We start from the raw sequence: 22,833 nt of genomic DNA on the forward strand, positions 1-22,833 counted from the left end.
TTATACGACCAAATGTGTTAGCCCCACATGAGAAACTAACTGTAATGGAAAAAAAGTGGACTCTCCAGCATCTATGGTATAGTGGCAAGAAATTATACTGTTATTGATGACATCCAGCAATATTAGATGCAGTTTTAATGAAAGATAAGAACATTTAAGATATGATAAGATCAGTTAAGGAATATAAAGGGATATGTTTCAAGTCAAAGTTTGGTGCAGTTGATGCTGTGCACTGGTCTGTCATGCTAAAGAGAGAGCTGAGTGTAAAAGCAAAGTGTTTGGTGTTAATCCAGATAAGCTGGAGGCAGTGCTTGTAGAAATGGTCACCTTTGCTGAAAATCTGTGGATCAAGTGCTTAGCAGCACCTGACTGCTGCTTATCTTCTGAAGCAGTAAGGATGTACTTTCTTTTACACTTGACTGTAGCAGTTCATTTAAATGGTGATGTGATACAGAATTGAATTGTGACTCTTCCGGACTTCCATATTACAGGCACTCTTCAGGATCTCTACATTATAAGTCATCTCTGCCCACACAACGTCGCTTACATGGTCCATGCACCTGTCCTGATGGCGCTATAATTCTCAAAGACCACATCCCAAAAGACCAATATGAGGAATTGTTGCAGCGGCGAGCGAGGGAATTCCAATACTACAAAGCCAGGTAGAGGATGGATGGATGGGCACTTTCAATAAACTGTTACATTTACAGTTCAGTTATAACATGAGAATGAAAAATATGTGTACCCTATGGAAGCTGGGGTAGGCTCCAGCCCACCCATAACCCTTACAAGGATAAGTGGAAGAGAATGGATGCATGAAAAATATAAGTATGTCTGTTTGTGTTATACCGGAGTACTCAAAATTCTTTTGTGTAATCTTCCCCAATACCATCTCCTCAACAAGACTAATTCAGTACTATCCAAGCTCCTGTTTGCTTTGCCCAACTCTCCTCTGCAGTATCCTATCCAGGGTTTTATAGTACGACCTTTGACTGCCACTGCCATACCAGGTTTGCCAACCTCAATATATGCCTCAGACAGCAATGTCAAAGTTTTTTATATTTCTATAAAAATGTCATTTGCAGGAAATTGGAGAATATATTTTCATCTGATTCACTGAAAGGTGCAATAGAAAATAACCAAACTGGAGTTACCAGTAACAGCAAATCAAAGGAGAGCAACAAGGCCAATAACATGTTTCATAGTTGTTTATGAAAGTGATCCAGATTCTCTTCTTGTATTGCCCATGCTTCACCTCTCTGCCAAGTTATCATAAAATTACCATAAAATTTTGCTTTCAGTTGTCAGATCAAAAACTGAACTGAACAAATACCTCTGCAAAGAAGTAGGTATTTGGTTTGATTCAGAGCTCAACAGTTAGCCAACAGAATTAGGTAAACTTCTGTCATCTTAAAACACTCACAAAACTGAGTAAGAGATCAATGAGGTTTCTTAGAAATTTCCTCAACTCATCTTGCAAAATGTAAAGTCAAAACATGATGTGAATATGTTTCTTTTACTAAATTCCTATGTGACACTGAAAGGTATTTTATATTTCAGGTTTAGGTCTGCATGCAGAAGAAAGAAACAGCTATAAGGTTGGTCTGATATCACAGATTAGTAACTGACAGAAGTTCCCTGACTGAATGGTAAAGGGTTGGTTGGTTTATGAAAGATGGTGGCTGAATGTTTGTAAAGATTAAAAACAGGTATATTTAATTTGTTTTTATAAAGGCAATGTCGTTTGACACAATTAAATTGCACTGAAAATTTAAATATACTTAATTGGTTAAAATAAGCTCTGAGATTCTCACTAATTTTGATGAAAAAAATCTTAGGCAGCAAAAATTGAAATTCAACTTATGTGTGAAAAATTCTGTGACTTTTTGTAAATATTGTAATTAAAGACATTTTTCTTTGACATGATTTTTTAATCATTGTACAGCATCCATCTTGGATAACCTTGAGCTTGCTACTGAAAATGCTTTGATTTTGAAAGCCAATATCTTATTATGAATTTTAGTTCACATTTTTTCATTCTCATGCCAGGAGAATAGGTGACATACTAGAGCTGGGCGATATGACCCAAAATTCATATCTCGATATTTTTTAGCTGGATGGCGATATAAGATATATATCTTGATATTTTTTTAAAGCCATAAGGTACGAACAAAAAGAGAGTTCTTAGTCAAAGCTGTGTCCCAGATGTCACACAGGCACTTTTATTAACATACAGCATAGATGTACATGAAAAAAACTACTCAAAAATAAATTATGAGCATTTATTAAATAATGATGCTCTATAAATAAAAGAAAACTATGTTGTTTTGTGCATAACAAAGAGCTCACAATTGTGCAGTCAAAATGTAAACTAAAAGACGCTGAGCATAATAACATAGACAGATTTCACAGCTGCTCTGTTCCCAACTTCTACTGCATGACTGACAGCCTGGAGTTTGAAATCCGCTTCGTAACCATGTCTCTGAACAGGTGCCATTTATGGTCCTTATACACACACAATACGGTAATATTACGTTGAAGCACAGTACGTATTACTCCGCGAGGCTCCTCGGTAGCCGTAATGCTCCGACAATCCATCAAGCGGTGCAGCTCCGTAGCTTACCAAAGTCGAACTAAAACATTTTTTGACAGATTGCTGAGCGCTGTGTATCACATAAAATCGGTTCGCGGTCATCAAGCACAACCAGAATTCATACAAAAGGCGCGCAGTCAACTTTTGAGAAAATGAAAGGATTTCAGGCCGTGCATGGCGTTAGCGTGGCTAGCTCGTTAACACGTTGACACTGTCCAGCCCCACGCACGGGGCGATGCGCAGTAACTCATTAACGGAGATTTGCCGTGTCCATCTTGTCGCTGCCTGCAGGTGAAGCGATGGGGGAGGAGGGGGAGTTGTGTTCAGTGAAGGAGAGGCGAGGTCGAGTAATGTTGCGTACAGACAAAAGTGGACGAAAGAGAGGCAAACTTGCAGCTCCGCAACTATAATTATAACGTAACATAGACTATATTGATATAAAGGATATTGTCACATCTTATATCTCGTATAAAAATATATCGATATTTTTAAAAAACTCGATATATCGCCCAGCTCTATGACATACTGCATACTACTTCTCAAATAATTGTATTATTGCATTCATGTGTGGCAAACACAGCTTGGTATACAATCTACATAGCTAGTACTGGCTTTCAAAACACAAAAAGAGCCTGGACACACCAATATTTAAATGTTTATGCATTTTAATACAGAGTCAATTTATTTCAATAAATTCTCTATTTCACCAACTAACACTGAAATTAGTGAGATGCGTAAATCTGTGCAAATTATCCATGTATAATCATGTAAAATCAACATGAAATTTGCTTTATTAGAAAGAATGTTATGTTTCTATAATTTATCAAGTATCATAAAGTAATTATGTGTTACATCGCCAGCCAAGGGGTAAGCAATGCATGATAATATAGCCCATAAACTCATGGACATACTTAGTAGAGTCGACAGATGTCCTGAATGTAAGTAAGAATATAAATGTAAGTAAGAATATAAATCATAAATCAGATTCGAGCTGTGCCTGTCATGGAGTCCATTAACACTGGCACTATACAGGAGGTGAGCGATGCATGGAGAAAAGAAGTGAAACTATATTGGGAAGGTCCATAGTTAACAATGGTATAAATTATTTCACTGAATTTGTGCTCTGCAAATTTCCTTCTCCCTTGCCACCTCCTCCAGCTTGTCCAAGGGAAAACCAGGGCATTCCCAGGCCAGCCCAAGAGATAAAATCTCTCCAGTATAATCTGTCCAGCATGTCCTGGGTCCGCCAGGGCATGCCTGGAACACCTTACCCAAGAGGTGCCAAGGGGACATCCTTGTCTGATGTCTAAACCACCTCAACTGGCTCCTTTCGATGTGGAGGAGTAGCGGCTCTAGTCTGAGACCCTCCCAGATGGTCAAACTCCTCACCCTATTTCTAAGGGAAAGGCCATCAGCCACCCTTCAGAGAAAACTCATTTCTCAAAAGGTATAAAATCAATACCTGCAACTAGCAATTGTCACGGTTTGCGGGTGCAAGCCGTGTGGGAGTTAATTAGGACCGGGCAGCAGCAGCTCAAGTGCAGGTAAGAATTTATTAACAGAAAGGCAAAGAAACAGAAATGGCGAGTGACACTAACAGGTAACCTAAACTGGGAAAACTAACAAAGCAAACCAGAAACGAAGATGCAGGGAGGTCCGAGGAAACACATAAGGAGAGACGCAGGGACATCTAGGGGAACAACACAGACGAAACAGCAACTAACAGAGGCAGACACGAGGTTTAAATACACCGAAGGATAACGAGGGAATGAGACACAAAAGGAGGGCACAGCTGGGAGTAATCAGACCTGACGAGACAGGGGAAGAGTAAACTGAACACACTGAGATAAGACACAGACCGTCACAATAAAACAGGAAACACATACACACAAAGACACAGACTAGCAAACGCGGACTTAACACAGGGGTAGACGGCAGAACAGAACAACACTAAACCGGAGGAAGAACAGAACCAAAATGACACTAGTAGAAAACACAAAACGCTGGGTCAAAAGGACCCAGGATCGTGACAGCAATGATTTTCACACAGCAAATTTATAATTGCCTGAGACAGACCTGGATGACAACTGCTTTTAACAGTGACATACAAAACAACGAAAAGTTTTGCTAAACAAAAGAAAAGGTGTTAGGGCAACAAAGTCCAATGCATGAATCACAAACAGGTGTGGAGAGTGATGATGAGGACTTCGCCCAGAGGTGGAGTCCGCGGCACTGTGGAAAAACACCACTCACCTGGACCATGACAAAAGGATCAAATTCTTCATCTATTTTGTTCTTTCCAGCTTCTCCAGCAATACTTTATCTAGTGATATTTAATTAGCAATAGATTTAGTGAAAAATTATATTTAGCCTTCCTGAGAACTGTTCTTACGTTTCTTAAGAGTGGTACAGTCAGTGATAAGGTGTCCTTGCTAATGACAAGAATAACACTCACTTTTCAGTGGCTGCAGTGGTGGTATGATGTGAACTTTTAGGGAACTGGTGTTTTGGGCTAACTTAATCCAGTGTGCTGCAAATAGGAAATTATATAACATTCTCGTGTGCCAGGGCAAATTCACCAGTGTGTACTCCAGCAGGAGCAGCAGCAAGGGTTGTAGACTTTTGTTTGGTTAGGTAGGTTACAGCCTTTTCTGGAAGTTGATTTTGAAATTCCTTGAATAGCACAATCTCACATGATCATGTAAGGTTTACACTTTATTAGTCTTTGACATTTGTCAAAAAGCACCCTTTTCTCCGTGCAATCTCCACATAAGCGTGTAAAAGTTTTTTTTTTTTTAGAATAGAATAGAATAATCCTTTAATTATTCTATTGTATTCTATTCTAAAAAAAAAACTTATAAATTTTTTTTTTAACTTTTTTTTTAATGTAAAAAAGTTTTTTTTTTTTACATTCCTAAATTTTTGCCTATAAGCTTTAAGCACTAATTTGTATGCATGCAGGACAGTGGCTTTCACAATATAATTCAGACTCTCCTCAGCTGAAAAAGCTCTGCATACTTGCATCTCCCACTAGTTTGCACTCTAACAAGACAGAGTGCACCTGATATGCACTGAAGTACTATAAAACTATATGAACGCTGTAAAATAAGCATTTGCCTTAGGTTCCCTAAATGTTGGGACTAATGTAATGTCCCTTCTCACTTCAAAGCTTTCTTCTGGTTTAAAAAGATGGGTTGTGGTGTGGTTTTGTATGAAAACTCTTGAGTGCTTTTTAGTTTATTCGTGTGTTTCTATTCTAGGTTTTCATAACTGTGTCAAATAAAAAGAATTAAAATAGATAAGATGAAAACATTATTGAAAACATTGTAAGACATCCATGATATGTTTGTAAAAATATATGTGTACATGCAAATATGCACATACATATACAAAAGTGTACACATTCACTCACAAGCACACATACGTGAACATAAAATATGTGTATACGTATACACATGCATACATCATCCAGTGAGATAAAAGACCAGAATAGCTAAAACAGAATAAAAGTGGTGTCAGAGAGATCTGAAAGGCTTGGAAAATAGGTAGGTCTTCAGATTTGATTTGAAGATTTCCAAGGAGGAAGACTATTTTATAAAAGAGGGAAGACTGTTCCAGAGTCTCGGGGCATCAATGGAGAAAGCCCTGTCACCTCTAACTGGGAGTGTGGAACTAATAAAAACGTGTGACTGGAGGAGCGCAGAGTTCGAGTGGGTAGGGTAAGGAGATCTTAAATGTAACCTGGAGCCAAACCATGGAGAGCTTTAAAAACAAATAATAAAACCTTAAAACCAATTCTATATTTAACTGGCAGCCAATGTAAAGATATATCGGAGCAATACTCTCTCTCTTTCTGGTACCCGTTGTTAAGTCTTTTTATTCATCTTTAGGCATGAAAAGATGAATAAAAATACTTAAGAAAAAATCCTGATTGAGGTTGTCATAATTCATGCATGAAAGCGTTAAATAACAACAATTACAATGAAACATCTATAGTAACATTAAACGACCAGTGGGTGGCAGGGTATGGAGTGACACATCAGTGTCTAATGTAGTGACACATCAGTGTCTAATGTAGTGGTTTATGTGCAAGTATACCTTCAACACTGACACAAATTCAAGAAAAGTCACCTCCCTGCCTAGCCTTGATTATTTAATATCACTGTGATACTGATTCTTATTTATTATCTAAGTTTGGGACATTCTGTTTGGACTCCCTTGGCCCAGAAAATATTCTCCTGACTGTTATCTGGTGTAAGCATGTAAGCATGTAGCAAAAAAGAGACCCTCTGCACTCTACACCAATTCTCAATTTTTCAGTCCAGACATAGTGTTGAACGAGTCTGCCCGTCCTCAAAAACACAGAGCGCCACCTCATAAATAAGGACATGCGATGTGTATATAAAAATAATAAAAAACAGCTTTATTTAATAATTTTAAATTTTAACAACTTTACACAGCTTCCTGCCTACACTTCGTCTGTGTGGTGCCTCACTCTTCCTCATTGACCTGTAGCACAGGGCTCTCACACTGACCTCCCCTGACAACCTGTCTTTATTGGACACTGAATAAAGATACAAGTACCATTAGCATTATTTCTGTATTACTCGTGTCAGCACGTCTTAAACATATGTACTTTACACTTAGCAAGAGTAGCATTAGGTAGTTAACTACCTCCTTAGTTAGCCAACTACCTAACGCTATTATAACAGTGTCTAACAACAAAAGTGACATTAGTTAAGAAAACCCCAACTATAGTTTCGGACGACATAAAACACCGTTTAAGAAAACATGTAATGTAGAGAATTGACATCAAATTTTTTCTCATATAATATTACTTTATTCTCGCTTATTTGGCACGAAAGCGTAGAGCTGCCATCCAGGCAAAAGAGAAATATAAGTATATCACGTTATAACGTGAAAAGTTTATCGTTCTAACTAGGGATGGGTACCGGTGTCCGGTGCCATCTGACATAAACGGTAGTAACCAGACCGAAAAGCAGCGCACATTTCGGTGCTTTATTTCGGTGCTTTATTTCGGTGCTTTTTTTTTCCTGAGCCAATTTTAGCCAATCATTTTACGTTTCCGAGGATAGTAGGCGGGGCCAGGTACGTACGTTCTTTTACAGCAGAGCTCCCAAGGCGAAGCGGTCAAAGTCTGGCTGTACTTCACAGCAAAAGATGCAAACTCAGCAGCCTGCAACAAGTGCTTTAAGCTGATACTGTCAAAGGAGGTAACACCTCAAATCTGATGAAACACCTGGCGACGCATAGCGTTTTTTTTTTAAAGCCGAGAAATGCGCCGTGTTTGATAGCTTGCTGCGAGACCTCACACCGTGCACATCTACTGCGGGTGTGGTGCCTGTTATCGGACCTGGAGTTAGCAACATCCCCCAAAACCCCGAAGAGGAGAGTCTTGGCCCCTAGCCCTGTCAGCGTAGCAGAAATGATGACGGATGATGATGGCAGCAGCAGCCGTTCTCCTCTGCGTGAGTAGCTTAATGTTGTTCGTGTGTAATTAACGTTGAGTACGCTAACCACATTATTACATTAATGCATGTAAGGTGAACTAGCAAACACCGTCGTAGTTACATGCGGCTGTCTTCTTGTTTGATGGCAGATATTCCCTTCACCCTGGCCAAAAAGGCTAAAATGACCAAAGAAAAAGTGGAAAACAGTTAAACATGAGAGGTTTTTGGACAAAGTTTGTGTTTTTTCCATTGTTTAAGCACTGCTTCCAGCCAAGAGTGATATCATATATGCCCTATAGCTGCAGAAAAGGCTAACATTGTTATCTCTTTACAAAAAAAGAGCTGAACATGAGAGGTTTTTGGACCAATTTTGTGTTCTCCATTCTTTAAGCACCAGTTTGAGCACCGTTTAAGCACCGGCACCGTTTCAAAAGTACCGGTTTGGCACTGGTATCGGATAAAACCTAAACGATACCCATCCCTAGGTATTACACATAGAACACAAAGTAACATTGTAAATCACTCTTTGGCACAACATTGGGATTATTTCATTATTTATTTTTTTATTTCTGTGTTTATGCGAACAATATGCCTGATTTGCGACTTTCTGCATTTCTACTGGTTGTGCGAACAAACATCACGTCACTCCGAGGTCAAAGTTCAACACGGCAGCGCTCCTCAGCCAGCACTTTTTATTTTATTGTCCTATTAAAAAAATATCAAATATTAAGTTCATTTTTTACCGGTAGTGAACTGTAGTGTAGCCTACCATTTCCACACGCAGGCGTTAAGTGCACTGGGCAGCTCAGAGTATAAGATATGATTTCATTCTTGAGCTGACATACATTACACAGTGCAGGAGAACGATGATGTCATTCTGACATTATAAACAGTTAACAGTTTGCTCATTTCTTCCGACGCTGTACCACTAACGTGTACACAGTTACATGCACAACATTAGTTTGTGTTAGCTACATGCTGTGAGGGGATCGTCAGTCGACCACCGTCAGAACAACAACCGGGGCTGTGTCGGTGGCTGTGTATGTAACGCCACCCATTTTTCTGAGTGAAATATCCGCATAAACATTCATTACAGTTTCTCTCCTCCGCTGTACTAAGTGTAACTTACTTGTACACATCAAATATATCAGTGATATTGGTAGGCAGCTAGCATCTGTAACACAGCTCCGCTTAACTGCCTTGAAAAACTATGAAATAGTAGAACAATAAAATAAAATGCAACGAACCCGTCTGGGATGATCCTGCGATCAACAACAGTTAAGACGTCAATTCACCTAGTATACTGTAACATCGTAAAACACGTTCATTCCTATGTAACATTATAAGCTAACAAGCATGCTAACAGCTAACCGTAACTGTACCGTAACTGTTATCCTGTAAAAATACAAGACACCAAACTAAAACTATCTCTCTTTTTTTTTTACTTACTTTCTGCTCTTCCATTAATAAAATAGCATCTTCGGGGACCCCTCGGCCACGCAAAAAATCACTTACACAGTCCATTTGTGTAAGTGGCACATCGCAACTGGACACATCGCTGTCACTGAAGCTGGATGCCTGCAGGTGCCCACCTCAAAAGTCTGAGAAAAAAGTCAGAATTCTGACTTTAATCTCAGAATTCTGAGAAAAAAGTCAGAATTCTGAGATTAAAGTCAGAATTCTTTTTTTTTCCAGTGGCCCTAATCCTCTTCCGTAAGTTGCTCTATATTTCCTGACTTTAATTATTTAGAGGGGTGAGTGAATACTTGGCAACATAGTGTACATAATGTGTTGAACCAAGATCTGCATAAGGCTATATTCTATTATTCTTATTTATGGGGTAATTGATTTGTCCTTCAGCCCCCTAGATATACTAAATAGATAGATAGATAGATAGATAGATAGAATTTTTTTACTTCGAACATGCAAATATAATTGAAATAACAAGGGAAAACATAAAAGAAAACTTAAAAATCATCAAGTTTTCATGTATATATCTATGTCTACAGAATGCGTGTGCTCGAAAAGGAGTAGGATGAAGTTTACACTTTTCTTGTTCCTACCCCCTTATTTCAAATTTCATTGCTTACAAATCCATATCCAGGATTCAACAATATCTAAATCAATGTCCCTTGGACACACACAGCCACAAGCCAGTTTTGAATTGAAAGTTCCAATACACCCGCGGGCATGTCACTGCAACCCCCTCTGGCCTCTGCTCCGTGGCTGCTGGGTGACCAATCGCCTGGGGCTCTCCTCAGCTCTTCCCAGGAGGGTGGCACGGTTGCCCCTTTGGTGGTCCTCCTTGGGTCCTCGTACTATGGGGCCTAGATCTCCTCCATACCTGCTTCATGCCCTGGGGGACAGGGCCATGGCTCCCCACACTCCCTAGCAGATCATTACATGGCGAAACTTTTTGAATATAAACATGCACAATAACATTTAATATTTAGTATCTACTGTTATCTGCGGTTAGCTAGTTTATTGTGATGGTGTTGTATTTATTATGTTGCTCTTTTTGGTTTGTTTTCTGTTTTTTTTCTTCTCTTGACAGGTGATCCAGGTGTTTTTTTTTCTTTTTTTGGTTGTTTTCTTCTTCCCCACTTTCTCACTATCTCTTCTCCCCTCTATTTTGTCTTTCTCTCCCTCTCTTTCCCAAGTAAATCTGCTAGGCATCTTTTTTGGCCTTCAGACAACAATTCTGATGGCTAAAGATCCAAATGGGACAGGCAAATTAAAAAAAAAGAAAAAAAAAAGTTCCAATACACATATACACATATACGTATTAGAGATGGACCGATCTGATATTACGTATCGGTTTCGGTCCGATACTGACCTAAATTACTGGATTGGATATCGGAGAGAAATAAAAAATGTAATCCGATCCATTAAATATCATGAAAGCACCTCACAAAACTTGCGACATGGCGTAACTCAGCTCATGACCTTAGCACGTCGGAGCAGTGATAGAGCGGCTGTGTGTATTTGTAGCCTCGCTACCAAACCGGCATTTCATCTCTGAGAAAGCTATCCCAGAGAAGTAAAGCAAGCGTGTAAGTTCATCTCTGAATGTTTGCAAAGCATTCCCACGTTAAGCTTAACAACCGATATATGGAGCGACTGCCTCTTCTCTCTCCCTCCCTCTCCTGTTGCTACTTCAATCATGAAACTGCTTAATGATCAGCTGATCGGCTTTTCTGTCGCGACTCCCGTCTCTCTTCTTTGTTTTTGGCCCACTTTGCACCAGAAAGAGGAAACCAGCGGATAAACAACAGCAGCACGTTTAAGCTTGATAAGCTGTTGTTAGAATTTATTTAATATTACTTTCTAGACCAGGATCCTTTTCTACGTAGCTGACAGCTGGTAACTGTACAGGGGCGGGTCTAGCAAAGTTTAGCCAGGGGGGCCGATAGGGCATTAACAGGGAAAAGGGGGCACAAAGACATACTTTTCTTTCTTATTCTCATTTAAAATGTCTAGCTTTTAATAAATAATTATCTGAATCTTACACCCAAAGTTATAATCTGATGTAAAATGTATAGAAGTCCATTACTGTATATAGTAACTATTAAGTCTAATATATACCCTAATGAGCTATACTACTTTTTCCTTTGGGAAGGTACCATCTGTGCAGTCTGCAATTTTGTTGAAGAAAGATGTTGTTGTGTATTTCCTGTTTTACTTTGAAGGTCCATGTCTTATGTGAATATATATGTAGTTTTGCTTCCCTAGTGTCGTTAGCCCTGATTTCTCCCAGCTGTGTTTCCCTCCTTTGTCCTATTTTCTTGATTACTCCACTGTGTATATAAGCCCTCTGTTTTCTCCTCTTTATTGCAGGTCTGTCTGTGTTGTCTCCTTGGTTTCTTCCCTGTGTTGTGTCCTTGAGTTTCTCCCTCCCTGTCTTCAGGTTTCTGGTCTATTTTGCTAGTTTTCCCAGTACAGGTTATTCTTAGTTTCTGTTCATAAAGCTCATATACATATACGTCAGTGCCTGCGTTTCGGTCCTTACCTCCCCTCCACATGGCCTGCCTCGCCAGCCGTGACAGTACGGACCAGCCACCATGGACCCAGCTGCATTCGATTCGTCAGAGGAACTCCGAGCGGACATTATTTATTTAGTAGAGAACCTGATTAACCTGTGCTGAACCACTCCGTGATTGAGCTTCATTGTGCTAGCTGACTACAGCGACTAGTTTCCGGTCTCCCCTGGCTCCTTAGTTTGTGGCAACTACTGAAACAGGATTTTCTCCTTCATGAGTTACATCTTCACCCTGCCACTACCACTTACCTCCCCAGTCCGGTGGAGGATGTTCTGCCCGGCCCGCTTGTGGATTTGCGGCCTGGCCCACCTTGGCATGGCCTCCTCCTGCTTCCCAAAGAAAACGGCGTTCACGCCACCGACGCTCCAGTGCTGCTGAGCCAACCCTGTTCGTGAGTGAAAGTGACTGCTTATCGCACACTCCACTCGAGCCTTTGGACTCCAGACCCCCTAACATTTTGACCTCCGTGAGAAAGACTGTTTTTCACTGCTTCTGAGCTTCTGACCAAATCATCTGATTTTAGAGACTGTGTTTTTGGACAACAATGACATTGTTCCGAGTAACATTTCAGTTTCTAGTTTTTCATCATCATTCCACTAATGGTCTTAGTGTTTTGGGAGCGGCAAATCTAAATAAAACATCCAGTCAAGCTTCAGAACTTACTGAAAATAAAACTGTTCTTCCTGAGACTGCTCTCAGTCAACCTGTAACCCTGACATCAGCTCAGTTAGCTGCCCAGCCTGAAGCTCAGTTAGCTGCCCAGAATTCAGCACAGTTAGGTTCCCAGCCTGAAGCGCAATTGCCTTTGTTGCCATTGGTCCAGTTTGCAGCTACGTCTCCTGTTCAGTTGCCCTTTGCTGTTGTTCCGCAGCCGTTAGCTCTACCCACGGCGCACTGACTGGACTTCTTCACCAGCGCAGTCAGTCTTCGGACCTGCTCTATCGCCGCCATCTTCCACCCGGATGGCCTCTGGATCTCCTTTGCCTGCGTCGCTGACTTCCGCGCAGTTGGTCTTCAGATTTCCTTTGCTAGTGTCGCTGCCGCTGCTTTTCGCCTCCTTGTTGGCCTCCTGAACTGAGCGGTGTTGGACTGTTGTGCCGTTGGCCTCTGACTCGACCCCCTGAACTATCTATGAATTGTTGCCTGAGCTCCTGTGTTCCTTGTGGATTTTTTGTTTTGGACTCTTGGTGCTCCTGTTTGGTTTTGTTAAGTTTTGAGTACATAGAGGCTCAAGAATTTCTACAAAGGTCAGAGAGTGGAGATTAGAAAAACAAAATTATTGGTATTTTTTTTATTATCATAATTTATTTATGTCACAGACATTGGGATTTGATGCTGTTGCTATAGGTAACAAAGTGATAACAAGAGTAATCATATTTAAAACAAAATAATAATAATATAGGAATACTCCATTTCTGATAGGAAAAAAAGACAACATTGGATACCAAGATATCCCAACAAACAGCTCCATTAGAGTGCAAACAAACCTTTGCTCCTGCCAGTTCATGGATAAGAACAGAGCACCTGCACACAGAAAAGGAAATTCATCTGCCTTAAATTGACAGGAAAATTTGTTTAAACTAGAACCCTTAAAACCAAAGGTATCTGATGCAAGAAAAAAGTGTGTGCGTGCGTGTGTGTGTGTTGCTGTGTCTTTTGTCTTTTGCTAGTTAAACCAGTCATGCCTGAAATTATAAGCACTGACAGGTAAAGTAAATAATAATTATTTCGTCATTATGCCTTTGTTAGCGGGTGGGACATATTAGGCACCGATTGAACATTTTGTACTGAAAGTTGATGTGACAGAAGACGAGCAAAGGATTTCAGAAAGTTTAACAAGGGGACATTGTGATAGGTAGATAAGTGGATCAGGGCTTCAAAACTGCCATTTGGATTAAAGGTGCTGGAAACATAGTGGTTTTGAAACAAAGGTGTCAGAATACACAATGCACAATCACAGTTTGTTGTTTACGGGGTTCCATAGCCACTGGCACCCTAAGTGTGAATGGGCACACTTATGAATGTGCCAATGCTGATTTCTGTTCACCATCAAAAGCGTCAAAAATGGGCACATGAACATGAGCTAGACCTTCTTCCACGGTGGAAGAAAGTGGCCTGATAATCCAATTTCTTTAACACTTTATACACTCTTTTCTTTATACACTGTATACACTTTATACACTTTTCTCATACAGGCATGAACATTTTCACACTTTTCTCTTGTTGAAATAATCTCAAAGTTCAAAACTTCATAGAAAAAGAAGTCCAGTATTATAGAATGAAGCCAAAGGCACCCGCAGGTCCCTTTGATGGTGCAAAACGTTCCATCGACATTGTTGTGTTTGTTGGGGAGAAAACTTACTAACATACAGTGCAGCACTTCAGAGTCACACTGCTAGCAATCGAATATTTATGTAAATTTGACAAGCTAAACGCATTCCGTACTGTAAAGGAGACACGACACAAGATTGATTGACAATGGTCTACAGCCAATCAGGACGCAGAACACAATCGACTGTGAAAAAACAACAACAAAAAACATGCAAAATTGCACACAAAAAAATCCACGAAACAGCGAGGCCGCGAAAAGTGAACCGCGATATAGCGAGGGACCACTGTATATGGAAAATGAAGACACCTTAAAATGTTCATTTTTAACTTTTATTCATTTTAAATGTGTAGTCTAGCATTTATGTGCATTACATTGGATCATACAACAATTAGGATATTGCATTTAGACTTATAGATCAAAAGTTACATTATCAAAATTAATAATTTTCTAAAGAATAAAAAGAAAAATATTTGAGGCAACACTACAGGAGAACTAAACATTAAACCAGAACAGCATGCACATTTGTAACATCAAATATTAACTCAAACTAATATTTATTAGAATTCTGAAATACATTTTCTTTAAATGCCGTAGTTCTCTTCACATGCTGTATATCCATGATATAGTACAGACACAAAATGCAAATAAAAGGTTTTAATGGTTCTGTAAGCCAGAGAAATTATGTTTTAGTAGTATTTCTCTGTTATACATGAAATGAAATAGCTCAAAAATTGACCCGGTGAATAACCAGTACTTACATTATTACATTATTTGAATGTTGTTTTCATGGTATTCAGTTAGTGATTAGTCCTTTTATGGATGGATCTACTAAAAAGTTTTTTTTTTCCTTTTGTTAATTTAATGTTTGTTTTCTAAAATGTAAGAAACCAGTCCATCACAATCACCCAGAGCTCAAAGCAAACCCTTCAGACAACAGTCCAAATTTCTTCTTGGCATTGAGTGCTTTAAAGCACTTCGAGTGCTCAAGTAGGGCAGAAAAGTGCTATATAAGAACCTTTTACAATTTGTGTAAGTTAAGAAAACAATGACTAAATAAAACATAGGTTTATAACGTATTTTTATTAACTATTTTTGGTAACTGACTAATCAAGAAACTGACATATTTTATTAATGAATTAATTGCTATTATGGCTCTACATGCTAGAACTAACATCTATAGTACTAAGATAAATGTATTACAGTAAAGAGTATTTTCATGCTCAGTGTTAGATATGATATAATTTTTGTATGATCACTTAGAAATTTCTATTTTCTGGAAGAATAGCATGTTTGTTTTTGTTTGTATTTAATATCATTAAATAAATTTAAAAGGTCCTTTCATTATCACCTTAACTCCTGTTAAATCAAGGTACAAGTACAATGTCCTCAAATTTAAATTAAAGTTCAGTACTTGTGGGAACTGAATGAGTTCAAATCCTTTTGTAACAGAAGAAGTTCCTTCGAAGTTTGCAGTCTCTTATTTGGAAAGATGTTGTGCCTCTTTTCTCCAGGACGCCACAGAAGCCGTTAGTCGGGCAGCTTGGAATATTCTTATATTGCATCTGTTCTCCACTCACCCACAGCCACTCACCAGGTGGGTTACACAAGCCTGTCCACACCTGCCAACATTGAGCAGATACAGACATATAACCACAATTATGAGTCTCTCACCAACACAAATACAGTGTAGACAACTGCACAACCTCATCAGTGGTAGCCTCTTGCACTTTCTCTCGTGCATACGTGTGGTCATATGGAGTGATCAGGGTTGCCAGGTCATAGCTATAGTTCCAGTATGAAGAGGCTGGATCTTCTGTGTTCCCTCCATCCAGAGACCTACAGTGTACTAATGCCTCCTCCCATGTCTTATTCTCCTTCACCAAAATCAGGTCATCATAGCACATGAAAGAATGAATGTCATCACAACCGTCTGTCTCCCATTTGTCAGAAAACCTCCATGCGCAGTGTGTATCTGTCTGTGGTTCTGCAAGAAGCAAGAGAAAAAGAGCACAGATGATACCTGGACGAATTTCAGATTAGGCCTGTTCTGTTCTGGAACTGAAGGCATTTATTATGTTGGTGCCTTTTTAGTAGCTGCAGTGATATGGTTTAAATGTAATCTCTGTCTGACATGAAATTATTATTTTCAGGATAATGTGAGCCATGACACATCTAACAAAACTTTCCTGCTAAAGTTGAGGTCAGATGGTCAGTCTTGGCAAATATGATTAACATTTTTACATATCAAAAAACCGAAGTGCAGGTGACAATATACACATTACTTAAATGCAAATAAAGCTCACCATGTACTACATGATTCTAAGTGTACATGAGGGTACCACAATTTTTCTGTATTTAACTTGTAATATTGTAATACTTGAGTCAAACCTTGGAGTTAAACCTTGAAACCACAGCTTTGATTTGGTGCCATATGAATAAAATTTAACTAAAGTGAAATTTAATTAACTCAGTTACACGCAACTTACCATTACTGTCCCATTTGGTGTAGGTTGCCAGTTCATCTCCTGTGGACCATTTCCATATACTTGAGCTGTTCTCGCAATATAGTCCAATCCAGCCATAGCCTCTGAAAATTCCATTCTCTTGCTCATTTCTAATTGTGACCAGGTCAGTGTGGTGCTCCCTGCAGAATGCCTGTGCATTTTCCCAGGTTGTCCTCTCAGAGTCAGTGTAAACCTCAGCAGATACCCATATGCAGGAGAACAGAGAAGCAGCAGGGGGATGAGAATGCACATCTTCCTCTTTATATCTTCCCCAGGTGGAGACTGGAACAAAACAGCTTTGAGACACAGAATCAAAATGGTGAGAAATTTTCATAGTGGAAGTGCAGTATCTGCTGTGCTGGGATAATGTTTCACTGATAATCCTTGCTTTTGCTGCACTGCTTTCTCAGACGAGAAAGTCGGCTTTCAGTCACCTCCCCCAAGCTCCACCCCTCCCCTGTAGATGAGCCACAAACCACCCCCCACCACACTTACATAACGGACAACATGGAGCTACTGAAAGCTGCTGATGAATCACTGATGGATCAAGATTGTTGTATGATGATGATGTACCACTAGCGGGCACGCAAATATGACCCATACGAATAAGAACAGATATGATCCATCCAGTAAGAACAGAGGAGGCAGTTTTATCAATGTACGTTATATAGAGCCCCTTGTCACCTGATGGAGAGATTTTGTCACATTAGGCAATTCTACATTTAGACAAGTGGTATGCATAAAATACAATTTCTACATGATACAAAAGCTATATAGCAAGCTGTGCATTTACAATTCCTACTGCACACAACAATATATATGTGGGTCCAGACATATATGAGAGTAAGATGACAATTTAATAAAAGGAAACAATTTTAACATCCGGAAGCAAAGCGCAAAATATATAAGAAAACATATATAGAATGCAGAGGCAACTTTGTACGGATGTTCTTCATTGATTATAGCAAAGAATACCATCATCCTTCTTAAGAAAGAACATTTGGTCTTATCTAGGCTTCCATGCTCACACCTGCACTTAGAACTGTCTATCAACCCAGTCTGTACTATCAACTATCTTATCAAGTTTGCAGACACTGCGGTGGGACTCAACTTGGGAGGAGATGAGTATGTTTACAGAGAAGAGGTCAACTGACATCATGGTTTGAAGGAAGCAGCCTGACACTGAACACACACACACACACACACAGAAAAACAAGTAACTCTTTATAGACATCATGAAATGCAGCGAAGAACCCTACCCTATTTTCATACCATCAAAAAGAATAATTTTGAGATATTCAAACAGTACCTCAGATTTGAATTTAGTTGGATCGGTGTTTTACAAAATGGGAGAAGGATTCAACCCATGACAACAATGCTCAGTGGGTAGTGAAGCTAAGAGTAGAACACAGCAACCTCCCTTAACAGGCTCTAGTAACCATCAAAGTGGCAGACATCAAGAAAAGATCTTAAGCATGAACAGTTGGACAGCACCCGACCCTGACATGATAGCAGCTGCACTCCAAGATTGTCTGGCACCTGAGTTTTGGTTGCACAGGGTAATGAGAATTAAAATCTACTCAGAAGTTAAGGAGGTTGAAGTAATATCCATGAAAAAGAAAGTTTGTTTTATTAAAATCTGACCAATGTTCTAGGAGAAGAAGGGAATCTTGTGAATTGCGAAAGGATATGCCGATCAAAAGTATTGCCCCGATAACACATGCATTTATCTGGTCTTTCAACCAGATAAACTTTGCATTTCCTGGTCTGTTTGCACATTTTAAGAAATCACTGAACCTATTTTCAATTTCTTTGTAAAGTATGAAGAAATGAGAGGTGACTCAATTGTTATAGTACTGTATACTAAATTGTACGTTACGGTGTGCTGGTTTTGATCAATAAATTCTTCATTAGAAACAATTGGAGTAAGGTGCACAGATATAGGTGTGTCTGTGTGTGTGTGTGTTTACAGAAGTAAAAAATCAATAAACTAAATTTAGAACATAACTGAAATTGTGAGAAATAATATAATAATATTAATAATAATAATAATAATAATAATAATAATAACAATAATAATAATAATGATATTCCTATAATTTAAAATAGAAATCTAACCCAGTTTATTTCTGTGAATTGAGCTGTGTTTATTGTCTCTTTGGTTATTACATATATTCCTGTAGTTGTAAAGTTAATTACTATTAGCTGTGGTTCACTGCAAAACATTATAATAAAGCTAAAGCTTATTATATAAAAAAAACATGAAGAAAAACATACATGTCCTAAACATATGGCGATAAACAAACAATTTATTAAACAAACTGCCTTTTATAATAGTTCAAAAACTGCTTTGAAAATACAGTTTCACCAGATTGAAACTGAAATCAGCCAAAGTAATAAAGCCCACAACTTGCGTTTTTTACATTTATGCAGTCTTAATAAATGTGGGTCTTTCATGCAGTGTCTTGCTCTGTTTGCCTCATCATACCTGTTTGTACTTACCTTGGTAGACGTTAGCAGGGAAGCTCTGGTTATGATCCCTCTACAACAAGTCTGAAAAGATACCAGTGGTGATTCAGAAGTTCATGCAAACCCTGCCACCGATGTCCTTAAGAAAACTGATTGATTGCTCTGCCGTGCTATCCCAGAAGTCATTTAAAGTTTTCTAGAATTCCATCAGGATACAAAGCAGCATTCAAATACAGTCTCATTTTGAGGGACTGGATCATTTGGAAATTCACTCAACTAAATGGGCTGCAAACTGCCGCTCCCTACTGGCAGAAAATGATCAAAAGTAGGTATTTTTATGTTTGAGTGATGTTGAAATGGTATGATGGACTACAGGTGTGCCTTAAAATAATTTGTTTGAACTTTGGTGTAAGAACATTGTTTTAATATTTATTTTTGCTTTAAGTATGCAGTACAGAATTTCATTTGTTTAATCTGTGTCTACTTCAAAGACATAAAACAAATCCAATTTTAAAAACAGCTATAGGACAGACATATAAAAATTGCAGTGAAACTAAATCTAAAGTGATATTTTTTGGTTTGATTTATTGACATTTCTTCTATTCTTATTGTTCAATTCAAAGCCTTTATTGTCATTGCATTTGAAAACACAACAAATTTGAATTGCATTACAAACACACATGTGAGAAACATATATGTGTGTAATCAATGTGAACAAATGAACAAAATATTATAAAAGGATACATTTAAATCTACTGTACACTATAAAAAATCACAAGAGTACTGGAAATATAAAAAAAAAAACCCTCCACTATATACATAGTGTAAATGGATTTAACACAGTGACGTAATTACACACATTGATGTCTGTAGTTATTGCACTTGAACTATTTTTGTTTAGTGTTGTTATTGCCTATGGGAATAAACTCTTTTTGAAAATAGTGGTTGTACTGAGATGTTTGTCTGCAATTTTTAGGATTTTCCATTTTTCCCTCCTGACAGTTTGTTTACTACAGTTTGTTTATGTGTGTGTCTGGGATTATTGTATTAAAAGCAGAACTGTAGTAGATGAAGAGCACTGGCTCTAGTTTCCACTGTGCTCCAGATGTTGCAGGCAGTGTGCAGAACTGTATTGATGGCGTCCTTTTTGATCAATTTTGCCTGTAAGCGAACAGGATGAGGGGAGGCTGAATTTGATGTGTTTTAGTATTAGCCTCTCAAAATACTTCATGACAACAGGCATAAGTGGAACCGGTTTGTACTCTTTCAGGCTGTCAGAGGAGGGTTTCTTGGGCAAAGGGATGATGATCGCAGACTTCAGGCAAAGTGGGATGTTGGCTTGTGCAAGAGAAGTGTTGTGGAAATATAAATAACACTGATTACAGCAGCTTCAAATAAATACTTACAAAGTTAGAAAACCACAATTTGCAGGAGCTCCTGCACTTTCTCCATTCAACTCCTTTAACTTTACCTGAGCGTATACACTGCCTAAAAACAGTTAAGCATAGCACCAAGTCCATCAGTGTTTGAGATATTGTTCTAGCCTGTTGAGTTAAAGAGGGGTTTTTTAAATCAGTTTTGCTTTGGTGTTAATGAAATTAACAACAGCTGCACTAGAGGGGCAACAGTGAGACAACCCCCCAAAACAGGAATGGTTTCACATTTTTCCCTTTCTCGTCTTTTCTGACTTTTTTTTCCACTAGCTTTGCATTTGGCTAGGGTCAGAACCCTACCTACAGAGTGAGCACAGATAGTCTAGGTCTTTCAGGATGGGACATATATATCTTGCATTCCCAGAATGTTTACCATCTCCCAGAAGAGTCTCAAGAGCATGGAGCAGACAACAGGAGACTGTCAGTTAGCTACAAATTGACCTCCAGCAGACCACAGGTGTGAATGTCACTGACTACACATTAAAAAAAATTTCATGAGGCTAGTCTGAGAGCCCAACGTCCTTTTGTGGGCTCTGTACTCACACCCCGACACAATGGAGACTGACTGGTATTTGTCATAGGATACCAAAACTGACAGGTTCACCGATGGTGTCCTATGCCTATTTACAGATGAGAGGAGGTTCAACCTTACCCCACACTTTGGATCCATTCAACGCCATTCAAGGTTGTGCCTCAGACTGGATGGCGATCTCCCAGAATACCATCTGTCATCTTATTGGGAGCATGCCTTAATGTTGTCAGACTGAGTACCATTTTGAGTGAAATTTCACCAAAATAAGCTAGTCTGCTGAATCATTTTTTTCATTTGGAATTTAAGGGAATATTTGAATTCAGCTCTTTGTAGGCTGATAATTTTCATTTACACAAAATTATGTGGCATCCTTTCATTCCTAACACATTATACTCCGTCAATATCATTATAGATATCCAGCATGATTTGTTTCACCATTGAGATCTGATGTGGTTTTTTTTGTTTGTTTTGTTTTTTAGCAGTGTATTTCAAACATGAGGCCTATCAGCCAGTTTGAATGTTAAGCTCCCATGATTCAAATCCTTCCATGCCTCATTGTCGCTGTATTTGGTAAACAGATGTATTCTTTTGCCATTAACCTTTCTTCGTTATTTAACATTGTGAGTTTATTTCCATTGCTGTGCTTTCCTAAATCTAAATATCTCAGTGTGTCATCATTACTGCTTAGAGGTGATAAAAGAGAATATTTCGCAGGCAAAGGATGAAGCAGAAAAACTCAATCATGCACATTCCCTTCTGTGAGAGTGACACATTACAAATCCTAAACCAGAAACACAAAGGGGATGCTGGAATTTGAAGAGGGTGAGCCTTTTGGTGCAACAAAAGATGAGAAGTATCATTTGTATCACTTTTGTACATTTTCCAAGAGAGAGAAACAAAAAAAAGGACTGGCAGAGCAGATACTCACTAGTCCCTGGTTTGGTGGTTGCAGCTTTCCTAGCGGCCTCTTTGTGGTTCCCATTTGCCTGTGGGATCCCCAGGTACTTGTAGCTGTCCTCTATGTCTGCAGTGTTGCCTTCTGGTAGTTTGATCCCCTCAGTTCTGACTACCTTCCCTTTCTTCATTATCATCTGACTACACTTCTACAGTTCAAATGACATTACAATGTCATTGCTGTATATACTGGTGGTGTGGATCAGTGAATCAATGTCTCGTTCACTCTTGGCATACAGCTTGATGTCATCCATGTACAGGAGTTGGCTGACAACTGCTCCATTCCGTAGTCGGTATCCATAGCCAGTCTTGTTAATGATCTCACTAAGGAGGTTCAGGCCTATGGAGAACAGCAGTGAGGACAGAGCATTTCCTTGGTAGATTCCACACTTAATGGTGACTTGTGCTATGGGCTTGAAGTTGGCCTCTAGTTTTGTTGGCCACATCTCCCTTGAGTTCCTCATGAAGTCTTTTAGGGTCCTGTTGATCTTGTATAGTTGTGGGC

The 22,833-nt window shown here is 39.0% G+C and overlaps 1 protein-coding gene across 1 annotated transcript; it reads right to left on the bottom strand.

The window, feature by feature from the left end:
- Positions 1–15,718: 15,718 nt before the first annotated feature.
- LOC100696004 (putative C-type lectin domain family 20 member A) lies at positions 15,719–17,399 on the bottom strand. The gene is made up of 3 exons (XM_019358263.2): positions 16,923–17,399; positions 16,140–16,420; positions 15,719–16,055 (listed from the first exon to the last, which is right to left on the bottom strand). Exons 1-3 carry the CDS (start codon positions 17,272–17,274, stop codon positions 15,867–15,869), a joined length of 822 nt encoding a protein of 273 aa, XP_019213808.1. The 5' UTR covers positions 17,275–17,399; the 3' UTR covers positions 15,719–15,866.
- Between the last annotated feature and the right edge of the window lie 5,434 nt (positions 17,400–22,833).

Source organism: Oreochromis niloticus, linkage group LG4 (genome assembly GCF_001858045.2).
Source record: "Oreochromis niloticus isolate F11D_XX linkage group LG4, O_niloticus_UMD_NMBU, whole genome shotgun sequence".
NCBI classification, from domain to species: Eukaryota; Metazoa; Chordata; class Actinopteri; order Cichliformes; family Cichlidae; genus Oreochromis; species Oreochromis niloticus.